The sequence below is a fragment of the Gigantopelta aegis genome, chromosome 9 (genome assembly GCF_016097555.1).
Source record: "Gigantopelta aegis isolate Gae_Host chromosome 9, Gae_host_genome, whole genome shotgun sequence".
Taxonomy (NCBI): domain Eukaryota; kingdom Metazoa; phylum Mollusca; class Gastropoda; order Neomphalida; family Peltospiridae; genus Gigantopelta; species Gigantopelta aegis.
Genome location: NC_054707.1, coordinates 928410 through 952944, shown reverse-complemented (window position 1 = coordinate 952944; position 24535 = coordinate 928410). Strand labels below are relative to the sequence as shown.

General features: G+C 39.7%; 1 protein-coding gene across 1 annotated transcript in view; it reads right to left on the bottom strand.

Moving 5' to 3' along the window:
* Positions 1–2091: 2091 nt before the first annotated feature.
* LOC121381120 (sorting and assembly machinery component 50 homolog) overlaps positions 2092–24535 on the bottom strand; it is a 32479-nt gene continuing 10035 nt past the window's right edge. The window contains exons 6-14 of the mRNA XM_041510242.1: positions 23880–24013; positions 20753–20840; positions 13459–13587; positions 10574–10645; positions 9828–9911; positions 8548–8689; positions 6360–6506; positions 5535–5676; positions 2092–2305 (exon numbers count right to left, since the gene is read on the bottom strand). Coding sequence (XP_041366176.1) covers positions 2260–2305; positions 5535–5676; positions 6360–6506; positions 8548–8689; positions 9828–9911; positions 10574–10645; positions 13459–13587; positions 20753–20840; positions 23880–24013 — 984 coding nt within the window. The 3' untranslated portion in view covers positions 2092–2259. The remainder of the gene's footprint in view (positions 2306–5534; positions 5677–6359; positions 6507–8547; positions 8690–9827; positions 9912–10573; positions 10646–13458; positions 13588–20752; positions 20841–23879; positions 24014–24535) is intronic.

Here is a 24535-nt window from a genome sequence, read left to right as displayed (position 1 = left end):
GTCAATCGCAATACGCAATTAAAGTTTAATTTGGTAAACATATTTCATTGTTAATTTACCAAAAAGCTAAGTGGAAAAGTCATGTGTTGTTTCGTAGATGTACAGCCATTTCATTTGTTGGGCTAAATGAAACTTGAATTTGGTTAAAGATTTTTCTGATCAAATTCACCAAACTGCTAACACTTTGTGAGGTCCAGGTCACGCCCTGGACATGAAATGACACGGACTAATGTCAGATTTAATGTATTGAGAGAGAGCAAAGTGAAGTACATGAACTCATTTCAACAACAGCGATATGTGATAATATGAACTTTGTACGGTCATCATGGTTGGGAATGCCGAACACCATGTTCACAATAATTCAAACTATGTTTTGTTTGTGAACACATCAGAGTAGTTTTTTGATTGTGCAGCTATATCTGTTTTAGTTGTCTCAAGATGTCACCATATACTGCTAGCATGAGCACCCACAGACGAAAACGAAACATTGTGAGGTAGATTTGTGGCAAAACTTATATATAGGGGCGAGTAAAATAAACTTCAGAAATTAAAATGAAAAGTTTTAATATAATCATGTAAAAACAAATCTAAATAATAATCCCATGTAAAGTGGTATAAATAACTAATCTGGTTTTAAAAAACAAAAATTTACCCAATACTTTTTGAATATCAGTAAACATACACAACACTTATTTTGTCATTGTAAAACATACTGCAATAAACTGGAACCAATTCAGGCTGCCACAGAGAATATTAACTTGGATATCTGATATAATAAAGCCAGCAATTTTTATATATTCTCATCACCTTTAAAGAAATAAAATTACAACTGTTCCATTAAATAAATATAACCAATAATATTTTTGTGTGAAATGTTTGGGGGGGGGGGGGGGGGGGGGGGGGGGGGGGGGGGGATAAGGCCAAATTCCCCCTCTCACCTCTTCCTGTGGGTGCCCATGAATGTTACAGATGCAGTATGGTGGTTATCAACACATATTTGGTGAGATTCAGTGTCAATCCTTCTTGGTCAAATCTTCTTGACCTCTGTATAATGCACATCAATCCACAATATCAATGCCGCTCATTTGTGCCTAGCTCTTCCTTTACTAAAAGGGGCCGTCCTGATTTCGCTGCCACTATAAGATGCTTCGCACGACTACAACCTTTTAACGACTAAGATTGCATATTCAATACATTTTCTATCTACAATATCACTGTAAACCATCTCGGTCTAATCTGATTATGTTTATATGTTCCTCTTGTGTCATTGCAGACATGTCTGATTGTAAATAAAGTTTGTTTTGTTTAACAACACCACTAGAGCACATTGGTTTATTAATCATCGGCTATTGGATGTCAAACATTTGGAAACTTTGACGTATAGTCTTAGAGGAGAAACCCGCTACATGTTTCTGTCAGTAGTAGATCCTTTATATGCAGGGCTAGCCCTGGCACTCGCCAAATTTGCCAATTGCAAATTTCAGAAACAATTGGCGAATTTTAATTTGGTGAAATAATTTCATATAATTATTTTGTTACAAAATGACCGGGTTTTTAACTTTAATAGATAATTTGGCAAAATCTTCTGCTGTCCCAGAGCTAGCCCTGATATGTACCATTCAACAGACAGGATACCACATACCATGGCCTTTGATATACCAGTCATGGTGCACTGGATTGAATGAGAAATAGCCCAATGGGCCCATTGACGGGGATCGATTGTAGATTGACAGTGCTTTATCACTGGGCTACTCTCCCGCCACACCCAATTGTAAATAAAAAATAGTTTTGTATTTATTTATATATATATATATATTAGTGGCTAAAATTAAAATGTCATGTTACTTCCATTTTTTTCATTTTTTTTAAAAAGGTGAAATCCAAATTGGGCTACTGCAAATATCAGAATAACCAAAAACATGTTACATTTATTTATTTATATTTATGTTACCCTAATATTCCAAACAAGAAAATGTCCTTAATATATGTAACTGTGATCAGTGGCATGGCTCTATTAGCCGCAGAAATCTTAGAATGACAGCGAACTCAGGACAGACCCTTACAAATAAAGTAAGAAAAAAACAATATATATATATATATATATATATTCACAACTTGTTCTAGGTAGAGTTGAGATCTCCAGTGACCCAGTGTGATCTGCAGTAATATTGCATGCCGCAAGTACAAGGCACTGTGTGTCTTAGATCACACACTAATAACACATTATCAAACTGTTAATCCACCCGTGTTGGTCGCAAATCACATGAAGGACAGCCCAATACCAAACTGCAAGCCAGAATACACACTGCAATGGAAAACAAAGACACAATTAAAATAAAGAAAAAAAGATGTTTGTTGTTGCTGGGTTTTTTGTGGGTTTTTTTAATATATCCCCTTAAAAAATCAAGCATTCTGAGAGTAAAGGAAGAAAGGAAATGTTTTATTTAACGATGCACTCGACACATTTTTCGGAGAGTACTGCTAAAGCAATACAGTACATGCTAAAGCAATACAGTACATGCTAAAGCAATACAGTACATGATAAAGCAATACAGTACATGATAAAGCAATACAGTACATGATAAAGCTATACAGTACATGATAAAGCAATACAGTACATGATAAAGCAATACAGTACATGATAAAGCTATACAGTACATGATAAAGCTATACAGTACATGATAAAGCAATACAGTACATGATAAAGTAATACAGTACATGATAAAGCTATACAGTACATGATAAAGCAATACAGTACATGATAAAGCAATACAGTACATGATAAAGTAATACAGTACATGATAAAGCTATACACAAAATTTCACATCCATATCTTGAGGTGGCATAAAAAAAGAAAAGTTCCGTGGAAACTATATGTGGGACAGATAGACATATAGACAGATACACAGACAGACAGACGGATGGACAGATAATCTCCTCCTGTTAGACTGGTAGGGGACTTGTAAACAAGAGACCGATCAGCTCTGGTATTTAATTTTCAATTTTGTCAGTAGTAGGTGATTTGTAAATGCTACCTAAAAATTCCAAAATTCCTCAAATATCTCAGTATTAAGTTTGTGAAGCCTCAGAGAATCGTAGTACCAAGTTTCACAACTATTCCATCAAAACTTAAATATCTCAGTATTAAGTTTGTGAAGCCTCAGAGAATCGTAGTACCAAGTTTCACAACTATTCCATCAAAACTCAAATATTTCAGTATTAAGTTTGTGAAGCCTCAGAGAATCGTAGTACCAAGTTTCACAACTATTCCATCAAAACTCAAATATCTCAGTATTAAGTTTGTGAAGCCTCAGAGAATCGTAGTACCAAGTTTCACAACTATTCCATCAAAACTCAAATATCTCAGTATTATTTGTGAAGCCTCAGAGAATCGTAGTATTACAGTATTAAGTTTGTGAAGCCTCAGAGACCAAGTCACAACTATTCCATCAAAACTCAAATATCTCAGTATTAAGTACCAATGGTAGTTTCACAACTATTCCATCAAAACTCAAATATCTCAGTATTAAGTTTGTGAAGCCTCAGAGAATCGTAGTACCAAGTTTCACAACTATTCCATCAAAACTCAAATATCTCAGTATTAAGTTTGTGAAGCCTCAGAGAATCGTAGTACCAAGTTTCACAACTATTCCATCAAAACTCAAATATCTCAGTATTAAGTTTGTGAAGCCTCAGAGAATCGTAGTACCAAGTTTCACAACTATTCCATCAAAACTCAAATATCTCAGTATTAAGCTTGTGAAGCCTCAGAGAATCGTAGTACCAAGTTTCACAACTATTCCATCAAAACTCAATGAGACAGTGGTGTATCTACGGAAAATAGCGCCTATGGAAAGCACTGAAATTGCGCCCCTGTCCAAACATCTGACACCCATCTTTTAGATAACGTCCGACTTAATAGAAACTGTTCAGTGGCGCCCCCACTTCAAATGGCACCCAGGGCACGTGCCATACCTGCCATACCCTAGGTGTGCCACTGGTAAGAGATGATAGAATATCAAACTTTCAATGTTAAATTTTTATTTAAAATCCCCGTCGGTGGTCCCATTGGGCTATTTCTCGTTCCAGCTAGTGCACCACGACTGGTATATCAAAGGCTGTGGTATATACTACTCTGTCTGTGGGATGGTGCATATAAAAGAACCCTTGCTGCTAATCGAAAAGAGTAGCCCATTAAGTGGCGACAGCAGGTTTTCTCTCTCAATATATGTGTGATTCTTAACCATATGTCTGGCGCCATATAACAGTAAATAAAATGTGTTGAGTGTGTCGTTAAATAAAACATTTCTTTCTTTTTTTCTCTCAAGATCTGTGTGGTTCTTCGCCATATAACCGTAAATAAAATGTATTGAGTGCATCGTTAAATAAAACATTTTTTTCTTTCTTTATTTAAAATGTTTAAATTTAAGAAAAATTCACAAATTGAAAATTTACAAAATATTTCTCTCTTTGTTTGTGAAGGGTTCCCCAAAGGATCACTGTACCAAGTTTCAGAACAATTCAATCAAAACAGTAGAAGATAGACTTCTATTGAAAAGTTCACGGACAGACGGACGTTGGACAAATCAGCATGAGAAAAGCTCCACAGATGAACGTCATGGTGAAGCTAATCAATAAATAAAGTGTATTACCCATGTGGTTAAAAATATCTAGGTACATATCAAAGTGATACGTCCCACCACATTGCCAAGTAGGACGTAACATGATGATGTCATACGATGACATCATTGATTGGCACACTACAACCTTACAGGAACGTCAACCAAACTAGATGAATGACATAAATTAAGATCGATTATGGGTAATAAACAGGATATTAAACTCACTACCATTCCGTTAAATATCCTATAAGTATTTCATACGGAGGAATTAAAGTGTTCCATGATTGGCTTTTTTTAACATTAAAGTATGTGCCATGATATACCATGTCAAACAAAAAGACAAAAAGAATTGGTTGAGGTGTGTTCAAACATCCCAGCAATCCAATGCTATATGAAATAAAGTAAAAAAATATGTCTGTTTCATGACACCACTGGCAATGAATCAATCACTGGATATTGGATGTCAGACATTTGCTAATTCTGACACGTAGTCTTTAGAGAAAATCTGCAACATTTTTCTCTTAACAGCAAGGGATCTTTTATAGGCATTTTTCCACACAGGACAGCACATACCACCACCTTTGATATACCAGTAATGGGGAACTGGTTGGGATGGTATGGAAAAACCAATCAAATGGGTCCACCGATGGCTTTCGATCCTTCGACCCAAACAGGGGCTTAACTTGGGATTTCCAGGTGGTAGGCAGACATTTTCGGCGATGGAATAAAACGCTATTGGCTGTGCCCACCCCCCACATTAAAAAAAAATAAAACTATTTGTAATCTCAGGTGGTACACAGCTGCATACCTGTGTACATGGAAGCTAGGTCCCTGCCAAACACCTCAGGAGAGCTCTCTACCCACTGAGTTAGATCCCACCCCACACTATGCTGAAATAATATCACAACGCACCCGTCTCCTCTCTGAGCAACGACAGGCACAACGTAATTCAGCTCTAAACGTGCAATTCCGCCCATTCGTAGGACAAGACCGGCCCCGTACGCCCAGCGAATCGTCTCCATCATCTCGCCTATATTTTCTCGAAAATCTCGACCTGAAATGATAAAATGAAGACAACTTGGATCGTTATCTCTTTTCATAACAGAAAACATTTTGTTTTCAAAATCTTTACTAGCGATATTTCTAGTCAACTGAAAAGTGATTACCAACTGATGTTTAATGTTTTTAAATTGTGTAGCAATCTCTGAAACTTAGCAAATCGTCCCTCCCAGTCTGATGACCCGTTCCTCCCCCTCCCATGATAATTGACTTGTCCAAACATCCAAAAATCTGATTGGCTCAAATTTTCCAGAATACATAAGGTATCCTCTTCCTGTCATGTCATATCCTCAATCTTCTTTCTTTTTTGCATATTCGGTCAAGACATGTTTTGTTTTCTCCTTTTGGACCAGTCCATTGAAATGGAGGGGGGGGGGGGGGGGGAGGGAGGGAGTGCCATAGGTCAAAAGGCAGGTTATAGTAAGAAAAGAAAAAAATGTAAATCACTGTCTACAATATGCAAATTCAATAATATAGATTTGACTAAATAAGCAAATCAAAGAATACTGTAATTTGTAGCCTGGTCAAATTAGATTCCCAAAGGCAACCTTTCCACCGATATGCTTTTTGCAGCAGTAATATATAACCATTAATGATTTAAAAATGTAGAATTGTAATACATGTCTCTGAATGATAGCCGTCTCTGAAAGAATAGTCTGGTTAATATACTTTACTTACGCAAAGCTATGTTTCCTATATTTCCAGCATTGGCAAAGAAATGCAATTTGAAGAGGTCTCCGAAACCTCCCCGTAATGGTCTGAACGGCAGGGGGGTGTAGATGTGACCGGCCACTATCCAGTAGGCTTCAGCACCAAGAGCATTTCCTACAGGAAATTTAAAAAGAGAAAAGAGAAATAACAAGCAATTTGAGAGTACTCTTAAAGCAATATATGTCCACTACCAGACCCAACAATTTTTCATATCTCCTAAATTCAAGGGTCATAACTCTGAAAAGTGGGTAAATCACCACAAAACCTCAACTTGATCTGTAGAGCTATATACAACATTTCATCTTCATATCTCCAGGCATTGCAAAAATCTGGAAAACAAATTTTCACATATCATAAGTTTCAAGGGCCATAACTCCATTACAAATGGGTAAATCGCCATGAAAGTCAAACTTGATCTGTAACAGTATGTGATAAACCTATACACAAAATCTCAGATCAATATCTAAAGGACCTCTGACAAAACAGCATGGAAAACACATTTTCACATTTCCTAAGTTTCAGGGCCATAACTGCGTCAAAATTGGATAAATCGCCATGAAAGTCAAACTTAATCTGCAACAGTATGTGATAAACCTATACACAACTTAATCTGCAACAGTATGTGATAAACCTATACACAACTTAATCTGCAACAGTATGTGATAAACCTATACACAACTTAATCTGCAACAGTATGTGATAAACCTATACACAACTTAATCTGCAACAGTATGTGATAAACCTATACACAACTTAATCTGCAACAGTATGTGATAAACCTATACACAACTTAATCTGCAACAGTATGTGATAAACCTATACACAACTTAATCTGCAACAGTATGTGATAAACCTATACACAACTTAATCTGCAACAGTATGTGATAAACCTATACACAAAATTTAAGCTCAATATCTGAAGGTCTTCTGAAAACAAAAGAGTCTGTTAAACACATTTTCACACATCCTAAGTTCAAGAGCCATAACTCTGTCAAAAATGGGCAAATCTGGAAGAAACTCAAACTTGATTTGTAACAGTACAAGATGAAACTATACACAACATTTCAGCTCAATATCTCAAAGCCTTCTGCAAAAAACATCCGGAAAACATATGTGGGACAGACGGACGGAAATGGACCGCTAGGGGACTAAAAAGAAACCTGCTGTCGCCACTTCATGGGCTACTCTTTTCGATTAGCAGCAAGGGATCTTTTATATGCACCATCCCAAAGACAGGGTAGTACAAACCACAGCCTTTTATATGCCAGTTGTGATGCACTGGCTGGAATGAGAAATAGCCCTATGGGCCCACCGACGGGGATCGATCCCAGACCGATTGCGCATCGAGCGAGCACTTTACCACTTGGCTACGTCCCATCCCTCAGAGACGCTTGAGAGACACACTCACGACCTCATCCGTGGAGTGAGTGAAACTCGAGGTATGTGGTCTTGCACCTCCCCATCGAGTCTAGCAGGGAACTCACCCTGGGTCGGAGTCAGTACTGGCGTGAAAAATGCCCCATTGCCTCAGATGAGATATGAACCCAGAACCTACCAGCCACGAGTCTGATGTCATAACCACTACACAATCAAGGCCAGCTGCTCTCGGTCACTTTATTGCCCACCTGATTGGCAATGCATGAGAGCCAAACACTTACCATCATTGTGAGGGCCAACCCCTTTTATATTGAAACCTCTGAGAGTGAGGGGGATTAAGCAATGCATGAGAGCCAAACACTTACCATCGCTGTGAGGGCCAACCCCTTTTATTTTGAAACCTCTGAGAGTGAGGGGGATTAAGCAATGCATGACAGCCAAACACTTACCATCACTGTGAGGGCCAACCCCTTTTATATTGAAACCTCTGAGAGTGAGGGGGATTAAGCAATGCATGAGAGCCAAACACTTACCATCGCTCCAACCCCTTTTATATTGAAACCTCTGAGAGTGAGGGGGATTAAGCAATGCATGACAGCCAAACACTTACCATCACTGTGAGGGCCAACCCCTTTTATATTGTAACCTCTGAAAGTGAGGGGGATTAAGCAATGCATGAGAGCCAAACACTTACCATCGCTGTGAGGGCCAACCCCTTTTATATTGAAACCTCTGAGAGTGAGGGGGATTAAGCAATGCATGAGAGCCAAACACTTACCATCACTGTGAGGGCCAACCCCTTTTATATTGAAACCTCTGAGAGTGAGGGGCCCACCGAGGAAGAATCTGTCATTGACCAAAATTTCTTTCTTCGTGTCGAGGCTTTTCATAATACCCATGCCAAATGAAAACTGCAGAACCTGCCACACAGAAACAAACAATTACATACAGTGGCTATCTGACAACAGATATAAACTGGAAAAATTAACAAAAGTATACAACCAGTAATTGCATACAGTGGCTATCTGACAACCGAAATAAACTAGAAAAGTTAACAACAGAACAGAAATCAGTAATTACATACAGTGAGTCGCAAAATAATGTTTCTGTGGTTATAGAATGTTTTATAAATATATTTTTTAATTATCCCACTTCCCCCTTTTCCTTTCTCTCCTTTGACTTCTATCTCATTTCTTCCCGATCTGTTAGCAGCTCCTATCTTTCAACTTCTTTCGCTGTCCACCTCCACATCCCAGTCTCTCTTGTAGCTATCCATGCCACACACCTGACATTTCCCGATCAGCTTTTAGCTATACACTTAGTCTAACCACTTCATAGCAGGGGTGCAGAAAGTACTAGCCCGGTCGCCAAACGCGAGTAAACATTCTGACGGACGAGTTAAACAATACAACTACTAGTCCCACGGGCAATCTGGTTTTGTTAATCAAGGGGTGGGGGTGGGGGGTGGGGGGTGGTTGGGTTTTTTTTATTTCATTTGCCATGTGATATTGATCACCTGGCCAATCAAGGTTTATTAATAATGTTTTTGTCAAATGTAAATATATCATTTGAAATGTATATTATAATATTTTGTTAAACAATAATATTTTGATATTGGGCTGGTGGACTAGTAAAAATACTGGCGGGCTAGTACATTTTAGTTGGTTCTGGTCCGGAGGGCAAGTGAAATATTTTCCATTTCTGCACCCCTGTGTAGAGTGTACAGTAGTTACTTCTGGCATTGTTAAGATGCACTTGTAACTACCTACTATGCTCCCCTACTACCGGCAGTCATTAGTTAGTGCCATGGGTCAGACCAGCTGTTTTAGCTGCACAGGACAAGGATGCCAGGTGGGTACAGGGAAGTACACAGAGACTGCACCCATGGAGGAAGTTGAGACAGGTAGGTGATGGTGTGAACAGACAATCGTATGAGAAATTAAAAAAGTGTTTTTATATTAAGATAATGAGAATGATAAGACAGAGGGTGATAAATGAGAAAGATGAATGAAAGTGTGAGCCAGCGTTGATGCCATTCTAGGCTTAAGATGAACTTACGGTGTCCCACAGCAGAGCCTGGTTGACTTGTAATTCTAAATCATGTTTGAAAAAGTTCGCACTCCCACCAAGACCGGCATACTCCTGTAACAGGAAAAACAGAAAAGACAGAAAGAAATGTTTCATTTAATGATGTATTCAACACATTTTCATTTACAGATATTTGGTGCCAGACATATCGTTAAGTACCCAGAGCTTTAGATCTTACTAAGGGGCAGGATATAGCCCAGTGGTAAAGTGTTCGCTTGAAGTGCAGTCGGTTTGCGATCAATCCCCGTCAGTGGGTCCATCGGGCTATTTCTCATTCCACCCAGTGTCCCACAACTGGTAAAAAAAAGGCTGTGGTATGTGCTATCCTGTCTGTGGGATGGTGTATATAAAAGATTCCTTGCTACTAATGGAAAAATTTAGCGGGTTTCCTCTCTAAGACTAAGTCAAAATTATCAAATGTTTGACATCCAAAAGCTGATGATTAATAAATCAAAGTGCTCCAGTGGTGTCGTTAAAACAAACATTTTAGATCTCACTAATTTGGAAACAGCAGGCATTTTCTCTGTTCTGAGAACAGCAAGGTCGTCTTTGCATATCTGTATATATACAATGTTCCTTTAATAGTCTGGCCACATACTAATTACTATGCAAACAAATACAATGTAGAGTCAAACAACCGCCTGTATTAAGCAATCACCTATGTTTTCAAGAACACATCTTAAAGAATAATCTCAATACAAACAAACAAACATTACGTGTATGGCTCGCAGTAGTGTCCCTCGAGTTGGAAGAATTGCATCATCCCGTGTGTCTCGGTAAAATATGTGCTGGAAAAGAATAAACAAAACATTGAAAATATTGCATTTATGATGAAAACAATAGGCACACCTTTTTCAGTCTCATTTCAATGATTTTAAAGGACTATTATTATGAGGAAAAAAAGCATTCACTTATTGAAAGATGTCAATCAAAAGTTCCTACATCAATATACACATTAAATAATTGATAAAAAAACAAAATCCTGATTATTAATTCTTTATGAAAATGGCCATCTTTACAAAGGGATTGTCTGCCTATACCCAGATGTGACGTGACTGCCAGAATACGATTATTGTGGTTGACCTGCAGGAGGCTACACAACAGCATGATTTGATACTCTAACCTTCTTTAAGACCTGATTTGATACTCTAACCTACTTTAAGACCTGATTTGATACTCTAACCTACTTTAAGACCTGATTTGATACTCTGACCTACCTTAAAACATGATTTGATGCTCTGACCTACTTTAAGACCTGATTTGATGCTCTGACCTACCTTAAGACATGATTTGATACTCTAACCTACCTTAAGACATGATTTGATGCTCTGACCTACCATACGACATCATTTGATGCTCTGACCTACCGTAAGACATGATTTGATGCTCTGACCTACCTTAAGACGTGATTTGATACTCTGACCTACCGTAAGACATGATTTGATGCTCTAACCTACCTTAAGACATGATTTGATGCTCTGACCTACCCAATCTAATTAAAATTAACTCCACTATTACATGTGGATCTAAAGACAGCCAGTTGGAGCTCATGTCCACCAATCAAAACCTTACTTGCAGAATCATGCCAGTGATTTGAAAATAATTTGAAAACATTCCGAATTATCCTGAGGGTATACGACATGTTTCATGTGAATTACGAATGCCTTATTTAGACCAGTAAAACTAATTTTAATCAGATTGCTAACAACACTGCGTAGTCTCCAATGTCCAAGTAACATTTTGACTGTAAATAATAATTTAAATATTGACCAATCACTTCGCCTTTTATAACGTTATTTGGGAGCATACAAATTCTAAAAATATTTTAGTGGCCGCAGTACAGCGAAACATACCAATACGTACGGGATGGGTTATCATCAGTCTTCAATTTTACATTAATTTTTTTTTATTTTTTATTTATTTATAAAAAAAAAAAAAAAAAAAAAAAAAATCCGTCTTTAGTTTTACATTACAAATTATTTATTTTATAAAATAAAACATGTTTTACGGCATTCGTAATTCACAGGAAACATGTCGTATACCCTCAGGATAATTCAGAATGTTTTCAAGTTATTTTTAAATCACTGGCATGATTCTGCAAGTAAGGTTTTGATTGGTGGACATGAGCTCCAACTGGCTGCTGTTAGATCCACATGTAATAGTGGAGCTAATTTTAATTAGATTGTGACCTACCTTAAGACGTGATTTGATGCTCTGACCTACCTTAAGACGTGATTTAATGCTCTGACCTACCTCAAGACATAATTTGATACTCTGACCTACCTTAAGGCATCATTTGATACTCTGACCTACCTTAAGACATGATTTGATACTCTGACCTACCTTAAGGCATCATTTGATGCTCTGACCTACCTTAAGGCATGATATGATACTCTGACCTACCTTAAGACATGATTTGATACTCTGACCTACCTTAAGGCATGATTTGATACTCTGACCTACCTTAAGACATGATTTGATACTCTGACCTACCTTAAGGAATGATATGATACTCTAACCTACCTTAAGGCATGATATGATACTCTAACCTACCTTAAGGCATCATTTGATACTCTAACCACCTTAAGACGTGATTTGATGCTCTGACCTACCTTAAGACGTGATTTGATGCTCTGACCTACCTTAAGACGTGATTTGATGCTCTGACCTACCTTAAGGCATGATATGATACTCTGACCTACCTTAAGACATGATTTGATGCTCTGACCTACCTTAAGACGTGATATGATACTCTAACCTACCTTAAGGCATGATATGATACTCTGACCTACCTTAAGACATGATTTGATACTCTGACCTACCTTAAGGCATGATATGATACTCTAACCTACCTTAAGGCATGATATGATACTCTAACCTACCTTAAGGCATCATTTGATACTCTAACCACCTTAAGACGTGATTTGATGCTCTGACCTACCTTAAGACGTGATTTGATGTTCTGACCTACCTTAAGACGTGATTTGATGCTCTGACCTACCTTAAGGCATGATATGATACTCTGACCTACCTTAAGACATGATTTGATGCTCTGACCTACCTTAAGACGTGATTTGATACTCTAACCTACCTTAACACATGATTTGATGCTCTGACCTACCTTAAGGTGTGATATGATACTTTGACCTGCCTTAAGGCATGATTTGATGCTCTGATCTACCTTAAGGTATGATTTAATAGTCTGACCTACCTTAAGGCATGCTTTCATATTCTGACCTACTTTAAGACATGATTTGATGCTCTGACCTACTATAAGACATGATTTGATGCTATGACTTACCTTAAGGCATGATTTGATACTCTGACCTACCTTAAGACATGATTTCATACTCTGGCCTACCTTAAGACATGATTTGATACTCTGAACTACCTTAAGACATGATTTGATACTCTGACCTACCTTAAGACATGATTTGATACTCTGAACTACCTTAAGACATGATTTCATACTTTGGCCTACCTTAAGACATGATTTGATACTCTGAACTACCTTAAGATATGATTTGATACTCTGACCTACCTTAAGACATGATTTGATACTCTGACCTACCTTAAGATATGATTTGATACTCTAACCTACCTTAAGGCATGATTTGATGCTGTGACCCGACTGTTCCCGCACTGCGAATGACGTGGTTCTCGTTAATGAACGCAGATCTCTCCACACTCCTTCCCATTTCAGTGTGTGGTTGCCCATTACGGTAGGAAACTAGAAAAAAAATTTGGTTTGTTTAATGACACCATTACAGCATACTGATTAATCAATCATCAGCTACTAATGTCAAACATTTCATAATTCTGACTCGTAGTCATCAGAGGAAACCCGCTACACCTTTCCTAATGTAGCAAGGGATATTTTATATGCAATTTCCAACAAATAGGATAGCACATACCATGGCCTTTGATATACCAGTCGTGGTGCACTAGGTGGAACAAGAAATAGTCCAATGGGATAGGAAACTAGAAAAGAGAGGATTAAAGACTTTTATTAATGGATGGGTGAGATATTAAAAAATATATATTAGGAAATTAAATAAAGTTTTAGCTACTACAAAACAAACAATCAGACATACAACTTACACACCCACACAAACACCACGCACATCCGAGAATACCATACAGACACACACACACCACCACATCCGAGAGTAACACACACACACACACACACAGACACCACACACATCCGAGAGTAACATACACACACACACACCACATACATCCGAGAGTAACACACACACACAGACACCACACACATCCGAGAGTAACATACAGACACACACACACACAAACACCACACACATCCGAGAGTAACATACAGACACACACACCACACACATCCGAGAGTAGCATACAGACACACACACACCACACACATCCGAGAGTAACACACACACACACACACACACACACAGACACCACACACATCCGAGAGTAACATACAACTTACACACCCACACAAACACCACACATCCGAGAGTAACATACAGACACACACACAGACACCACACATCCGAGAGTAACATACAGACACACACACACCACACACATCCGAGAGTAACACACACACACACACACACACACAGACACCACACACATCCGAGAGTAACATACAGACACACACACAAACACACATCCGAGAGTAACACACACACACAGACACCACACACATCCGAGAGTAACACACACACACAGACACCACACACATCCGAGAGTAACATACAGACCCACACATACACCACACACATCCGAGAGTAACATACACACACACACACAGACACCACACACATCCGAGAGTAACACACACACACACACACACCACACATATCCGAGAGTAACATACAGACACACACACACACCACACACATCCGAGAGTAACACACACACACACACACACACACAGACACCACACACATCCGAGAGTAACATACAGACACACACACACCACACACATCCGAGACTAACATACAGACACACACACACCACACACATCCGAGAGTAACATACAGACACACACACACCACACATCCGAGAGTAACACACACACACACACCACACACATCCGAGAGTAACATACAGACACACACACACCACACACATCCGAGAGTAACACACACACACAGACACCACACATCCGAGAGTAACATACAGACACACACACACACACACACACACACACATCCAAGAGTAACATACACAAACACACATCCGAGAGTAACATACACACACACACACCACACACATCCGAGAGTAACACACACACACACACACACACACACCACACACATCCGAGAGTAACATACAGACACACACACCACACACATCCAAGAGTAACACACACACACAGACACCACACACATCCGAGAGTAACATACAGACACACACACAGACACCACACACATCCGAGAGTAACATACACACACCACACACATCCGAGAGTAACACACACACAGACACCACACACATCCGAGAGTAACATACAGACACACAAAAACCACACACATCTGAGAGTAACATACAGACACACAAACACACACCACACACATTCGAGAGTAACATACAGACACACACACACCACACACATCCGAGAGTAACATACAGACACACACACAAACACACATCCGAGAGTAACATACAGACACACACACACACAAACACACATCCGAGAATAACATACACACACACAGACACCACACACATCCGAGAGTAACATACAGACACACACACAAACACCACACACATCCCAGAGTAACATACAGACACACACACACACAAACACACATCCGAGAGTAACATACACACACACACACACACACTACATACATCCGAGAGTAACATACACACACCCACACAAACACCACACACATCCGAGAGTAACATACAGACACACACACACCACACACATCCGAGAGTAACAGACACACACACACAAACACCACACACATCCGAGAGTAACATACAGACACACACACACACAAACACCACGCACATCCGAGAGTAACATACAGACAAACACACAAACACCACACACATCCGAGAGTAACATACACACACACACACAAGCACCACACACATCCGAGAGTAACATACAGACACACACACAGACACCACACACATCTGAGAGTAACATACAGACACACACACACACACCACATACATCCGAGAGTAACATACAGACACACACACAAACACCACACACATCTGAAAGTAACATACAGACACACACACAAACACACATCCGAGAGTAACATACACACACACACACAGACAGACACCACACACATCGGAGAGTAACATACACACACCCACACAAACACCACACACATCCGAGAGTAACATACAGACACACACACACCACAAAAATCCGAGAGTAACATACAGACACACACACACCACACACATCCGAGAGTAACAGACACACACACACAAACACCACACACATCCGAGAGTAACATACATACACACACACACAAACACCACACACATCGGAGAGTAACATACAGACACACACACAAACACACAACCGAGAGTAACATACAGACACACACATACAAACAGACATCCGAGAGTAACACACACACACACACACAAACACCACACACATCCGAGAGTAACATACAGACACACACACACCACACACATCTGAGAGTAACATACAGACACACACACACAAACACCACACACATCCGAGAGTAACATAGACACACACACACACCACACACATCCGAGAGTAACATACAGACACACACACACACACACACAAACACCACACACATCCGAGAGTAACATACAGACACACACACATCACACACATCCGAGAGTAACATACAGACACACACACACACCACACACATCCGAGAGTAACATACAGACATACACACACAAACACACATCCGAGAGTAACATACAGACGCACACACACACAAACACACATCCGAGAGTAACATATACACACACACACACACACAGACACCACAAACATCCGAGAGTAACATACAGACATACACACACAAACACACATCCGAGAGTAACATACAGACATACACACACAAACACACAACTGAGAGTAACACACACACACAGACACGACACACATCCGAGAGTAACATACAGACGCACACACACAAACACACATCCAAGAGTAACACACACACACACACACACACAGACACCACACACATCCGAGAGTAACATACAGACATACACACAAACACACATCCGAGAGTAATATACAGACGCACACACACAAACACACATCCGAGAGTAACACACACAAACACACATCCGAGAGTAACACACACACACACACACACAGACACCACACACATCCAAGAGTAACATACAGACACACACACACAAACACACATCCGAGAGTAAAATACAGACACACACAAACACACATCCGAGAGTAACATACACACACACACAGAGACACCACACACATCCGAGAGTAACATACAGACACACACACAAACACCACACACATCCGAGAGTAACACACATACACACAACACACACAAACACCACACACATCCGAGTAACACACAGACACACACATCCAAGAGTAACACACAGACACACACATCCGAGAGTAACACACAGACACACACATCCGAGAGTAACACACAGACACACAGATACAAGAAATCTTTACAAAACTGAACACTTAAAGATACAGTAAAACCTCTCAAGACCGGACCCTCTGTAAACTGGAATTCCTCAAAACCGGACTTTTACAGAGTCCCTTTTAGAAAACCAGGACAGAATTTAACCTGTCTAAACCGGATCCCTCTTAATACCAGACATTTTTATTGGTCCCAAGGGTGTCCAGTTTAGAGGGATTTCACTGTATTAAACTTCTGACTAAGTACTGCAGGCAAGATATCTCGCCCGATGACGCACCAGTCGACATACTGTACACTGTATTAAACTTCTGACTAAGTACTGCAGGCAAGATATCTCGCCCGATGTCGCACCAGTCGACATACTGTACACTGTATTAAACTTCTGACTAAGTACTGCAGGCAAGATATCTCGCCCGATGTCGCACCAGTCGACATACTGTACACTGTATTAAACTTCTGACTAAGTACTGCAGGCAAGATATCTCGCCCGATGACGCACCAGTCGACATACTGTACACTGTATTAAACTTCTGACTAAGTACTGCAGGCAAGATATCTCGCCCGATGTCGCACCAGTCGACATACTGTACACTGTATTAAACTTCTGACTAAGTACTGCAGGCAAGATATCTCGCCCGATGACGCACCAGTCGACATACTGTACACTGTATTAAACTTCTGACTAAGTACTGCAGGCAAGATATCTCGCCCGATGTCGCACCAGTCGACATACTGTACACTGTATTAAACTTCTGACTAAGTACTGCAGGCAAGATATCTCGCCCGATGTCGCACCAGTCGACATACTGTACACTGTATTAAACTTCTGACTAAGTACTGCAGGCAAGATATCTCGCCCGATGTCGCACCAGTCGACATACTGTACACTGTATTAAACTTCTGACTAAGTACTGCAGGCAAGATATCTCGCCCGATGACGCACCAGTCGACATACTGTACACTGTATTAAACTTCTGACTAAGTACTGCAGGCAAGATATCTCGCCCGATGTCGCACCAGTCGACATACTGTACACTGTATTAAACTTCTGACTAAGTACTGCAGGCGAGATATCTCGCCCGATGACGCACCAGTCGACATACTGTACACTGTATTAAACTTCTGACTAAGTACTGCAGGCGAGATATCTCGCCCGATGACGCACCAGTCGACATACTGTACACTGTATGAAACTTCTGACTAAGTACTGCAGGCGAGATATCTCGCCCGATGACGCACCAGTCGACATACTGTATACTGTATCAAACTTCTGACTAAGTACTGCAGGCGAGATATCTCGCCCGATGTCGCACCAGTCGACATACTGTACACTGTATTAAACTTCTGACTAAGTACTGCAGGCGAGATATCTCGCCCGATGTCGCACCAGTCGACATACTGTACACTGTATTAAACTTCTGACTAAGTACTGCAGGCGAGATATCTCGCCCGATGACGCACCAGTCGACATACTGTACACTGTATTAAACTTCTGACTAAGTACTGCAGGCGAGATATCTCGCACCAGTCGATGACGCACCAGTCGACATACTGTACACTGTATTAAACTTCTGACTAAGTACTGCAGGCAAGATATCTCGCCCGATGACGCACCAGTCGACATACTGTACACTGTATTAAACTTCTGACTAAGTACTGCAGGCAAGATATCTCGCCCGATGACGCACCAGTCGACATACTGTACACTGTATTAAACTTCTGACTAAGTACTGCAGGCAAGATATCTCGCCCGATGACGCACCAGTCGACATACTGTACACTGTATTAAACTTCTGACTAAGTACTGCAGGCAAGATATCTCGCCCGATGTCGCACCAGTCGACATACTGTACACTGTATTAAACTTCTGACTAAGTACTGCAGGCAAGATATCTCGCCCGATGACGCACCAGTCGACATACTGTACACTGTATTAAACTTCTGACTAAGTACTGCAGGCAAGATATCTCGCCCGATGTCGCACCAGTCGACATACTGTACACTGTATTAAACTTCTGACTAAGTACTGCAGGCAAGATATCTCGCCCGACGCACCAGTCGACATACTGTACACTGTATTAAACTTCTGACTAAGTACTGCAGGCAAGATATCTCGCCCGATGACGCACCAGTCGACATACTGTACACTGTATTAAACTTCTGACTAAGTACTGCAGGCAAGATATCTCGCCCGATGACGCACCAGTCGACATACTGTACACTGGATACAGAGATTTCCCCAATTCGTATTTCCAATCGTTTTGTACACAACACACACCAGAAATAATAATGGCTGTTGAAGTTTTTCATTTTTCAGTGGAAAATACCTTGGAATTTTAGTTCAAAAAGTGGTTTTCGGCAAGTATTTTTGCTAGACAACAATGGCGGAAATGATAGCTGACTGTGACAGCTAATTTGATAATAAATTTGATTGTTTTACCAGCAACGAAAATTATCAAATATTGGGATATGAATAGTAGGTTTTTTTTTAATTCTGGTCAGAAAAACACAGTTATTAGGAATATTGGACATAAATACTGGACATCTGGCCACAAATGCCCGTACGTAAATGTGTCTTTTTCAATTGTTTGTCTAATTTTAATCAACATTGATCATAAAAATTAGAAAAACCCACGAAAATAACTTACCGATTCAAATATGAACTTTATTTTAATTTTTATGTATTTATAAAAACATTGAAGTGAATACATGTGAGTAAAAGTTATAAACTTGTACCCACTGAACACGGTTTTTGTCAAAAATTAATCCAGTAGTCTGAAGGTTAACAACAACAGAAATTAGAACTGTTTTGCTGTCATTGTAACGAAATAAAGCCAATCGAACATTAACACCTTAAATTGTTTTGCTGTGATTGTAACGAAATAAAGCCAATCGAACATTAACACCTTAAATTGTTTCACATCATTTCCATGACTTAGTAGTTTCTATTACAGGGCTCGACCTTCGTGGTAGCCTGGGATGTTTGGGCTACCCATTTCTCATTTGGGCTACCAGATGTCTAAACACGGTAGTCCACCGGGCTACTACATTCTTTTGGCACATCCAGTTACTACAAAATCAACAAGATACTTAATCACCTACAACAACATGTTTTAATAAAAATCAATGATTTTGCTTTTTTCTCTTTTTAAAAAAAAAAGTTATGGGGATAGTTTATACTGAGGGCTACCACTGAAAACATTTAAGGTCAAGGCCTGTATAATTAACTACAAGGGGAACAGCACTTACAGTAACGTCGGTGAACATGCCCCTGTCTGTTTCCTTGTAGCCACTCCATGGGTATTCACTGTGATGCTGGTAGAAACCGGTACTAAACCTGAAACGATAAATCAACTCATTAGCTGTGTCATGAAATGAATTATGTGTTCATGTTTGTGAAAAGGCAGTTAGGATTTCTGGAGTTTGGAGGGTATGAGTGAATCCCCGTGACACCCTCCCCTAGACCCACCCCTGTGTTTAATGATATCTCAGTAATTAACAAGCATTTTAATAGTACTGCTAAAGCAATACATGCCCCATACCAGGCCCAGCAATTAATTGTTTTACCATGTCTACGACAGCAGGTGCTGTAGCTGATGTTTTGCCCAGACAATTATCCAAGGTTGTTGATGGCACGGACAATGCTGTGGTGCTCTACGTGGTTTTCCGCCCTTTACAAATATTCCATGTTGTACATGTATATGCAACAAATAGTAATTTTAAACCGGACTTCTAGATTATGGTAGCCCCACTCCCATGGCTAGTGATATTCAATGTTGGGCTAGTAAATACAGGGCTTCTCGATTATGGTAGCCCCACTCCCATGGCTAGTGATATTCAATGTTGGGCTAGTAAATACAGGGCTTCTCGATTATGGTAGCCCCACTCCCATGGCTAGTGATATTCAATGTTGGGCTAGTAAATACAGGGCTTCTCGATTATGGTAGCCCCACTCCCATGGCTAGTGATATTCAATGTCGGCTAGTAAAGACAGGGCTTCTAGATTATGGTAGCCCCACTCCCATGGCTAGTGATATTCAATGTCGGCTAGTAAAGACAGGGCTTCTAGATTATGGTAGCCCCACTCCCATAACTAGTGATATTCAATGTTGGGCTAGTAAAGACAGGGCTTCTAGATTATGGTAGCCCCACTCCCATGGCTAGTGATATTCAATGTCGGCTAGTAAAGACAGGGCTTCTAGATTATGGTAGCCCCACTCCCATAACTAGTGATATTCAATGTTGGGCTAGTAAAGACAGGGCTTCTAGATTATGGTAGCCCCACTCCCATGGCTAGTGATATTCAATGTCGGCTAGTAAAGACAGGGCTTCTAGATTATGGTAGCCCCACTCCCATAACTAGTGATATTCAATGTTGGGCTAGTAAATAACTATTGCCATGCCCGACGGCTAGTGAAATGTTTTTTGTCAAATGTTGCAGTTAAGTCTGTTTTGTAAATATGAATATTCTGCCCCTACCCCAACTCCCAAATGTTAGTGGTTTTAAGCTCTATCTCCCTCTTTAGGTGACATATCTGATTATTACTATTATTTAGTAAAATTGTATTAACTTAAAGTAAAGTAAGGCTAGTGAAGTTTTAATCGTGGCTAGTAAAAAATTTAAATCACTGATCCCATGGCTAGTGGATTTTATAAAAATTCTAGAAGCCCTGAATTTAACTATCACTAGTAATATGATAAAAGACATCTGTATCCAACAAACTGGATAGGCTAGAGTCTAAGGCACCAGGGTGCAATTATTTTTATCTGAGAAAACTACATGTAGATAAAAAGTATGTTGCCTTGTGCCCCTCTTTTGAAGGTAAAGTCTGCCTTGGTGCCCCTTCAACTGGCCTTGGTGCCCAGGTTTTTGTTATTAAACCAAAGGCAATGCTTGCTATGCCCCCCAAAAATTAAGGGGGACCAATTTTTTTTTTGATAATCAACTATGATTCATATCCCAATAGAAAGTGATTTTTGCTGACAGTAAAACAGTCAAATTTATTATCAAATTAGGTGTCACAATCCATTATCAATTCCTTAAAATGACCACGACTTTCAGCCATAGTTCTCAAGTGAAAATACTTTCAATGTGCAGATCTGCTGGAAATATGAATGAATGAGTGAATGCAATGCATGCCGTATTCAGTGTGTCCACCTGTGTACGACACAATCTGATTACAATTAGCTCTACTGGTCTACCAGTAGATCTAACAGCATTGCATGAACTCCCATGTCCAGGTGACATTTCATCTATAAATAACAATGTAAATATCAACCAATTACACTTAGCCTTTTATAGCGTTATTCAGGAGCATACAAATTGTAAACTATTTATGCAGTAGGTGAACTTGTTGGTCTATTTCAACATTAAAAAACAGGGGGAAAAGTGCAGTAATAAACTCTGGATTGTATACTAGTATAAACAGATTTTATGGCTAAACCATCACAGGGTGTTTTTCGTCTTGAAACGAATTTTATATTGAAATTAGTTTCCGGCATACTTCGTAATTCATCCGAATCATTTCGTATACCCTTGGCATAATCCCGAATGTTTTCAAATTCTTTTCAAATCCCTGGCATGATTTTGCAAGTAAGGTTTTGATTGGTCTAATGAAAGGTCAACTGGACATGAGCTCCAACGGGGTGCTGTTAGATCCACAGGTAATAGTAATTAACCAGTGGAGCTAGTTTTAATTAGATTGTGTACGACATTTGGTGAGATATCTCGCCTACAGTATACCTAAATGTTAAATAAACATCATTATTACCTAATGATTAGTAAATGGTTTAAAATATCTTGGTTCATTTCATTTCAACTTATTTTTGTGCTTATATTCAAATAAGGTTCAAGCACGCTGTCCTGGGCACACACCTCATCTATCTGGGCTCTCTCCAGGACAGTGGGTTAGTTGTTAATTGCTAGACGTTAGTGTAGGAAAAGAGGGTGTAGTGGTTTTACACCTACCTATTGAGTCATTAAAACTCGCTCTGGGTGGGAGCCGGTATCAGGCTGTGAACCCCGTACCTACCAGCCTTATGTCTGATGGCTTAACCATGATACCACCAAGGCCGGTGGTTCATATCAAAGTGTTACGTCTCACTAGAACATAAAATAGTTAACAACACCTCAATGTCATATGTTTGGCATTCTATGACCTTACCAGAACGTCAGTCAAGTGAGTTTAATGACTAAATTAAAATCGGTAATAAATAGGATATTAAACTTGCTACCATTTTGTATCATGTTTATGTCCCTCGTGAAATCATTTTCATCGTCACTCGCTGAAGCTCATGACAAATGAAAATTATTTCACTTGGGACATAAACATAACAAATGGAAGCTCGTTTAATTGCCTACAAGTAGCAGACTTACAGAGCTTCGGGCAGACCAAAGATTGGTTTTGTAAACGACATGTTGACCCCACGACTCTGTTTGGTTCCGTGAGAATACTCCACGTTGAGCCGTTCACCTCTCCCATTCATGTTGGGCAGCCGCAAACTGAACAGCTGAAAAACAGATGTCCATTTACTTGTAACAAGATTCACACAATTGGGAAGGCATTTCATTTCATTTATACTCACTTTTGTGCTTATACATGTATATTTAATTACGGTTCAAGCACGCTGTCTTGGACCTCAGTCATCTAGTCTGTCCAGGAAAGTTAGTGTTTAGTTGTTAGTTGTTACTGAGAGAGAAGTTGGTGAAGTGCCATTACACATATCCACCGAGTCATTAAACTTGCTCGGGGTGGGAGCCGGTACCAGGATGCGAACCCAGTACCTACCAGCCTTAAGTCTTGAGGCTTAATCACTACATCACAGACGTTGATCATTGGAAAAGAAAAATTTAAGCTCTTTTAAAGCATTTTTCACTATAAAATTACAGTTTTTTGCATTCACTGTTTTCAATTGGTAACACTTAATAGGTCTTATATATTTTTGTCAGTATTCAGAACAGCATATCCAACAATTTTTGACATGTGATAAAATTATGCTGACTTGTTAAAACTATCAATATTATTAACCGAC